The 8,339-nt window shown below is 37.0% G+C and overlaps 1 protein-coding gene across 1 annotated transcript; it reads left to right on the top strand.

The window, feature by feature from the left end:
- The first annotated feature begins 3,429 nt into the window (after window positions 1-3,429).
- On the top strand, window positions 3,430-4,986 carry LOC131319393 (uncharacterized). Its single transcript, XM_058349621.1, has 3 exons — window positions 3,430-3,906; window positions 4,365-4,485; window positions 4,628-4,986. The coding sequence occupies exons 1-3, from the start codon at window positions 3,478-3,480 to the stop codon at window positions 4,867-4,869; spliced, it is 792 nt and encodes a 263-aa protein (XP_058205604.1). The 5' UTR covers window positions 3,430-3,477; the 3' UTR covers window positions 4,870-4,986.
- The last annotated feature ends 3,353 nt before the right edge of the window (window positions 4,987-8,339 follow it).

Here is an 8,339-nt window from a genome sequence, read left to right as displayed (position 1 = left end):
CAATCAAGCGGTGACACAAATTATCACACCGTCAGTGGACTGAAAGGCTGGACCATCAACGTCAATTACGCGGAGTGGGCCTCGAGGGAACAGTTTATGGTTGGAGACACCCTACGTAATTGATTAACTTTACCTTCTTAGTTGTTACATATCAGTTATCTACTGTATTATTTAAACATCTAGTATGTTCTCATTCTAACACAATGCTCCCATGCTTTTAACTTTCTGTGACTTTGTGGTGTTTGTGTACGATGCCAACCATTATGAGGTGCTAGAGGTTGGTCAAACTGGTTACGATTCTTGCAATCAGGAAAATCTGCTGATGAACGTGACCGATGTAGTAGCGCTCTTTGCCTCCAAGGTGATCTTAGGCTGGCCATCCATGTCCAAGGAACATCCATGAACACACCTCCACCTCCTCCTCCTCCTCCTTCACCCCCACAGACTGAAGAGTACTCATCTGCAAACACCTGCACCAGGCTAAACATGATCTTGACTTCACTTCTTAAGCTGATCATTCTGTGGGCCGGGGTCTTCAACTGATTATAATAAGGCAGGTTATTAACTTTCATGTTATTTCTGTCACTTAAAGCACGCAAGAAGAGGAGTATGTACTAAGGGTATTTTGTGAATTTCGAGAGCTGTAACCGTATAAGCTCGTAGTAAATATATAGGGTTGGAATTTAAGTTTGGAATACTTTAGGTTATTTCAATTGAACAGTCATGCCCCTTCATTTTAAAGAGTACTTCAAATAAAATTAGTTTTCAAGAGACGTGTTTGTTCATAAACATGCATGTTTTCAATTCCCTATGAATGTGGGATTATCACACTAGCTAGGTTTTTAAGTTACTGAGATCTTGAGTTCTGCTCTCTTCTCGGTCATTTTAGTTTTCTATTTTGTCTGGGCAAATATTGGAGAAAGGCATATTGGCACTCCATCTGCGAGCGATTGTGCAACATTTTGACACTCTATATAAGATTTTTGGGTTGTATCTTAGAGTATCATTCAACGCTCGAAACCTACACGACATGAAAGAAGGAAAACGCGTCTTTAGGACAATGATATGTGCGTCGTGCATTTCATGGTTCTCGCGGGCTATTTTTTTTATTAATTGCGTTCATGTCGCATATTTGTTTGCAGGTGGTCGCGGTGTGGTGGCCTCATGTTGGCTGTGAGTGCTGCTTGGTGGTGCATGTACGTGGTTGGGTCGATCAATCTTTGTTTTCCTGGATGTTGTAGGCCAGGGAGCCACATCCATAATTAATTTTCTAGATTTCTAATTTTTTATGCAAGTGCATTATCCACGGGTACGGAAAAACAATTAAGGTTAATTTGGTTTGTAATATTATCTATGCACGCTTGACGCTGGTTTTGTATTATTATTATTATTATTATTATTATTATTATTATTATTATTATTATTATTATTATTATTATTATTGTGATTATTCCTATGCTTGTGTATTTTGTGTTTTATATATTAGACTCATCCTAATTTCCTTTTATATTGTCAATGAAACTTTTCATTACCATAAATGATAAAAAGATGGAATTCGAATACATAAGAAGGGAACCACATCACAGAGCTTCAAAAGTCGTAAACATGGAAAGGGACGTTCTACCATCGTTTGTGAAAAGATGTATTAGTTGATGTACACTTGGATGTGTTCATAGTATTTTTGTTTATAGAGTGGTACACTACATATAAAAATAAGCCCATTATAAACGGAGAAAGATTGATTATGCTAGCGTAACCTATATAAAGGCATCTCAGGATTACGTTTTGGATACAATCAATATGTATTACACATCATTGAAAGCAAGGTTCTTGTCCATTCACGTTTCTAACAGTAGTTATTAGAAATTTTGCTCTCAAAGCAATGAGGACATAGCCTAAACAAGTTTAATTAATTTTGATCTTCTTTAGCATAGAAATTAGAAAAAAGGTGATTAGGAAATTTAATATTCAGCTGGCTTTGATCTTGATAGAAAATCTATAATACGCATGTCTTATTTTTGCATAATTACATTCATTTTTACTATACCTGTTGATCACCAAGCATGATTTTAAAAAATCAAATCTTTTACTGAACCAAATCAAACCAAACCAAATCAAGCCTTACGTCCCAATCACTTAAGGTCGGCTACATAAATCCGTTTCCTCCATTGAATTTTGTCAAGGCCGCCACTTATTCACACAAATCCATTATACTCATATCTTTGTGCACTACAATATCTAATGTCAATTTAGGTCTATCCCTCCCCGTAACATTGCTATCTAGAGCTATTCTATCAGCTCTCTTAGCTACTGTATCTTCTAGTCTATGGTAAATATGTTCAAACCACCTTAGCCTATTTTTCCTCAACTTCTCCTCTATAGGTGCTACACCTACCATCTCACGGATTGTTTCATTTCTAATCTTGTCTCGTCTAGTCTTATCACACTTCCACATCAACATTTTCATTTCCGCTACACTTATCTTGATTACATATTGTTTATTAATAGGCCAACATTCTGTCCAATAAAGTAACACTGGTCTTATGGCAATTCCATAAAATTTTTCCTTCAAATTTGTGAGTACCCTCTTGTCACATAGTACACCAGTAGTGCTTCTCCACTTGAGCCACCCCACTTGGATTCTATGGGTCACATCATCAGTAATCTCTTCATCTCTACTAATAATTGAGCCTAAATACCTAAAATGATCACTATTTGGTATCTCCTGGTCTTAGATAATCACTATTTCTTCATGCGCACTACTGATTAGAAAATTCAAAATTAATCTTTAAGGAAACAGAAGTACGGGATATGGGTTGGCATGGCCAATATCGTATCGTGTTCGTGTTGATTCGGGTTAACAAGTCGACACGAAAGTTAAATGGTTATCTGTGTTCTTTTCGAGTTATGCGAGTGTAACCCGTGCTCCTCATGTTTAATTTTCATGTTGTTGGGTCATGTTATATTCGTATTCATGTCAAAAAAACTGCCGACCCCAATCCTCCAATTATGTGTCATGTTAACGGATTGTGTCCGGAATTACCACGCCAATAAAAAGCATTTAAATGGACCGAGAATGTGTATGATAGACGGTGGAGTGAAGGGGTTGTAAGAAAACAGGAACACGAGGAGGTTTACCCCAACCTTTGAAAGAGGCCAAATTATTCAATCCAATTTTAAACTCTAAAATCCAACCAATCTCAATCCAAATCCAACTCAACTTAAGAGTTCAAATCCCTTAAGAACTCAAAGCCGAAAGGACCCAAACAACAACAGTCAATACGCCAATAAGAGCAATTAATAATTTACTCCATCTTTTTAAAACCGGGTCCTGATGGAATATGGAATCCCCTGGCACGCGTTAGTTATATATATATATACACACACACTACCCATGCATGCTGGGAGAGAGATACATACTAACATACATGTGCGTGTTTTCTTTGATCATCATCATCAATATACCCATAAATCATCATGAGTCGTTTCTTCTCATCCTTTGTGAGAATTAATTCAGCAATGACTATTGTCAAGATAATACTCCTACTTGGTCTACTGCCACTTTCATTCACCTCTCCAACAGATGAGGCCATAGGCCGCCTCCTCTGCCATCCCGATCCCACAAAAACCGATGAATTCCCTGGCATAATACGGTTCCCAATCCCTCACGATTCCGATTCGATCCCTCCAGAGTTTCGTGCTCTGGTGGGGACCGAATTCGCCCGTCCAAAGGATCACCAATACCCCACCGTTCGCTTTTGTGGGGCCTCCATCCTCGTTATTAATCGAACATCACCCTTCTGGCCTTCTCGAAACCACCCAGTTGACAATGAAGTTCATCAGTTTCTGGGGTACCCGTATATTTCAGCGGAACAACTCTTTGATGACTCTTTTCCATCAATTCAGGTACGTGACCGGCCTAAAGTCAGATCTCATAATTTCCCAAAGGTGGTTCCAATTTAGGTCGTCGTCTTGGAAGACTTTCAGAGGGAACAATTTCTGCATAATATCATCTTTGAAGATTTGATATGGGAAAAAAACTTTTCTTAATCGATTCTATTATGATTGTTATTATTAGTAACGGTATTTTGATTATGATTCGTAGTAGTGGTCGTTTTTTTTTTTTTTCCAAATTATATTGGTTGATTCTTTCTTAATTCTTGTTTAGGGTAAATTCGTATCCCCCCAGGTGATTTAAAAAAATAAAAAATATTTTATTTCAACTATCAAAAAATCACTTTATAATCTTTTGAATAAAAATTCACCGCAGAATTTTTATGACTTATTGAGAATATATAGATATACATTATTGCGAGCTTTGTATTATAGGGATGCTAACCCTGTCCTGTGTGTGTGCCGCGCAGTCTGACCAACTCGAATCCATAAACTATCACACCGTCGGTGGTGGATTGAAAGGCTGGACCATGAACTTGAACCCTGCGGAGTGGGCCGCTAACGAACAATTTATGGTTGGAGACGCTCTAAGTAATTCATTAACTTTACCTTCTTAGTTATATAATTAGTTATCCTTTATGCAAAAATGCAAAAAAAAAAAAAATACATCTAGTTATGTTCTCATTCTAACACAATGCTCCCGTGCTCTTAACTTTCTGCGACTTTTTTGTAGTGTTTGTTTACGAAAGGAATCATTACGACGTGTTGGAGGTGAGTCGAAGCGGCTACGATAATTGCGATGATAGAAATTTGCTTATGAACGTGACCAAAGATGCGGATATGGGGAGTATTTTTAAACTGACCGAGGCTAAACCTTACTACTTTATAAGTAGTAGAGATCGTTGCCTTCAAGGTCTTAAGCTAGCAATCGATGTCCATGACTACACCTCCTCCTCCGCTGCCGCCACAGACTGAGTACTCATCTGCAAACACATGCACCCTAAACGTGATCTTGACTTCAGTTCTTAAGCTGGTTGGGTCGATCAATCCTTTTTTTTGGTGGAAGAAGGTTTATATTTTCTTTCTTATGCTCCCAGTTATGTTTGGGGTCGACAATATTTGATCCTGGATGTTGTAAGCCAGGGAGCCACATCCATAATTAATTTCTAGATTTCTTATTTTTTTTATGCAAGTAATTTATCCATCGGAAAAACAGTTTAGGTTAATTTGGTTTGTAATATCTATGCATGTCGACTCTTGTTCATCTTATGCTTGTATTATTATTATTTCTTTTTGTGATTATTCTTGTGCTTGTATAATGTGTTTGCCCTGTTCCCGGCCCAAAGATTTTTATTTTTTAAGTATTTATTTTCTGCTTTACGAGATAAGTCATTCTTTCACAATCTATTACCTTTAATTCAACGAAAAAGTAATTATTTTTTAAATAAGTACTTATTTAAGTGAGCGGAATGGGGCTTAATATATTTGAGTCATCTGCCCCTTTTTTTATCGCCAAAGAAAATTTTCATTACCCTAAATGATAAAGGATGAGATTCGAATAAATAAGAAGATACCACATGTTTGGTTTGTCTATGTTTTCGGTCTAAAAACGAATTGTATTCCAGTACACTTTCTTTAAACGGCACTTGAATGGAGATAAAAAAAAAAAAAAAACACACAAAACACACATAAAAAAGCGATTTATTATTTTATGTGTCTTTCTCCATAAGTTCTTCAACATATCTACATGTATGTTTGTTCTTTTGGGGGAGTTTTGTCAGGTGTCGTTCCACATTCTCAAAAAATGAACTTTTTGAAAAGAAAGGTAATTTTAAGCTCAAAAATTATGTGTTTACGTAAATAATTTTCCTATCAATTGTTTGATAGATTTCATTGAGATCTTTTAAACGGTGTAAAAAAATCAAAAAAAATTATTTTTCATTTTATTATATTTGAACTTGAAATTGCCTTATTTTTGGAAAAAAAAAAAAAGGTTTAAAAAGAAAGCGGAACGGCCGCTCAATGACTCAATTTTTAGAACAAAAAATAACTTATTCTTGTAAAGAATTTTTTTTCCACAAAAATTGAAAGTTCTATTTGAGATCTTTTGAATATTGAAAATTTAAAATTTACTTGCGCTAAAATTGTTTTTATCCGAATGTTGAGCAGGCTCTCTCAAATGGGTTACATTTGAACATGGACGGAGTATAAAATGTAAGGCTATATAAGTATTGTTGTATACATAAAACAAAATTAAGACATTATTTCAAAAACAATAAAAATGAGTGGACAGAGAGAGAACAAATTTACTATACAATACAATTGTTCTAGTTCACTGACTACATAGCTAGCCACCTGGTAAGCACAAAGCATGCGTAGCCTAGCCAGTGAATGGGCAGTGAGCAAACATGGGACAAAACAAGATAATGTTGACTTTTGTCAAGCCAAAGAGTTAAAGACATGCTAGGTGCATAACTATCCAAACACAACACTAAACAGAATCCTCCATATGCATGTGGGTTCTACACGTACGTATTTAATCAGCGGAATCCACGTGTATTCTATTCTAGTATATTGGGAGTTTTATAGCAAATAACGCTATCTTTTGCTCAGGGGATATGCATCATCTACCTCAAAGCGAGAAGGTCGGACACAATCTAATAATAAAATATTTGTATGATTAAGCCACGGGTCTGATCTAAACGACTTCCATATATCTCTAAGAATCTTAAAAGTTGCTTCATATCTAGTAAAAAAACATTCTATTCATTTCGTCTCCTTCAAAGGAGATACCTGGGTGAAGAGAATCAGTAAGACAATCGGGATAGCGGAATGCCCGTCTAAGGGCTTAAGTTTGATTTGTTCTCTGAGTGATTTCCCTTGGGGACCTAGCTTCCGACTTCCGAGAGAGGGGTGGGCAATAAACCGTCCCAACGGTAGTGCCAGATCCCAGATATATACAGTTCCTTCTTTTTCTGTGCTTCCGTTTGAACCGGAGATTTTTTTTTTTTGCTCGGCAAAAGAAAATTTTATTAAATTCGAAAATTTGAACCGGAGTTGATATTCTGCATCTCCACAAGTCCTCAATTCTGAGGTTCCACGTCCAAGACAGGTCTGATCATCCGAAACCAAGTGTGCTCCTACCATTTTGAAAACTCTCACGACTCCCACATGCAATTAGTTGTGAAGAAGCTGAGTTTTAGTTACAGAACAACCACCATATAAGTTTTAATGGCGTACTATTATTACCATCACTCAAACTTAATTGGTATTATCATTGTCTGCAAAGTTCCACGCTTCTTCAAGAACCAGAAAGGCGCCTAAAGAACTTCTGTTTTATTTCGTCTACATATTAGGGGTGGCAACGTTAATGGTCCCTCCTTCTCGCGCCAATCATTCTGTTGGTTTGTCTAGAGACTTACCTAGGATCACGGCTCTAGCCTTCTCACCATCGATCAGAGAACAAGTCAGCAAGATCTGTTTTTTTTTTCCTCGGCAAACAAAACATTTTACATACTAACTTGAAAGAGAACATCGAGGGATAAACAAGAAAGCATAAAAAAAGCTTAACTGCACAAAAGAAAAACAGAAACACCCATCCAACCAACAATTGGATGAAAAAAAACACACCTCAAAGCTACATTACACTTTCACCTTTCGAATACCATCTAAACAACCCTTAAAATCCTCCACTGTATAGATCTTAATATTAAACTTCGCTTTCATCCACATTGTCACTCTGATTTTGAGTAGATCCCGTACTTCCCATATACCTGAATTGATGCATTGTTGAAGACGTAGTCAATCCTTGCCAACCAAATGGACGTAGTCATTCTTTGGCGGATCTATTGTCGAATGCAATCTCATTTTCCCTACCTCTCATACATCAAACATCACCCTTATCATCGTCTATAATCCCAATGTAACTAGGGAGAAATATTCCGAGAGAATGTGCAAATAAGTAGGGAATGAACGCAATACATGTACCATAGACGAGTGCCGAGAACATTGCTCTTCCAAATCCCAGTAACTCATGATTTTGTCGTCCTATACTCCATTGGACTCCATCGATTGAAATCTACCACTAGAGTCCCAATGGAGTATACGACGACAAAATCCCGAGTTACCAAGATTTGGAAGAGTAATGTTCTCAATGCTCGTCTAAGGTGTATGTACTGCGCTCATTTCCTACTTATTCGCACGTTCTCTCTGAATATTTCTCCCTCAATAATATTGGGATTATAGAATGGTGATAGGGGGATATTTGATGTATGAGAGGTAAGGAAAAAATGAGATCTCATCCGACAGCGGATCTGCCAAAGAAAGAAGTTGCAGATTTGTTCGCCAATGGTGAGAAGGCTAGAGATGTAATCCTAGGTAAGTCCCTAGACTAACAGCAAAATGATTGGCCCGAGACGGAGGGACCATTAATTCCAACGATATTT

Source organism: Rhododendron vialii, chromosome 3a (genome assembly GCF_030253575.1).
Source record: "Rhododendron vialii isolate Sample 1 chromosome 3a, ASM3025357v1".
NCBI lineage: Eukaryota > Viridiplantae > Streptophyta > Magnoliopsida > Ericales > Ericaceae > Rhododendron > Rhododendron vialii.
This window is presented reverse-complemented; position numbering and strand designations above follow the sequence as displayed.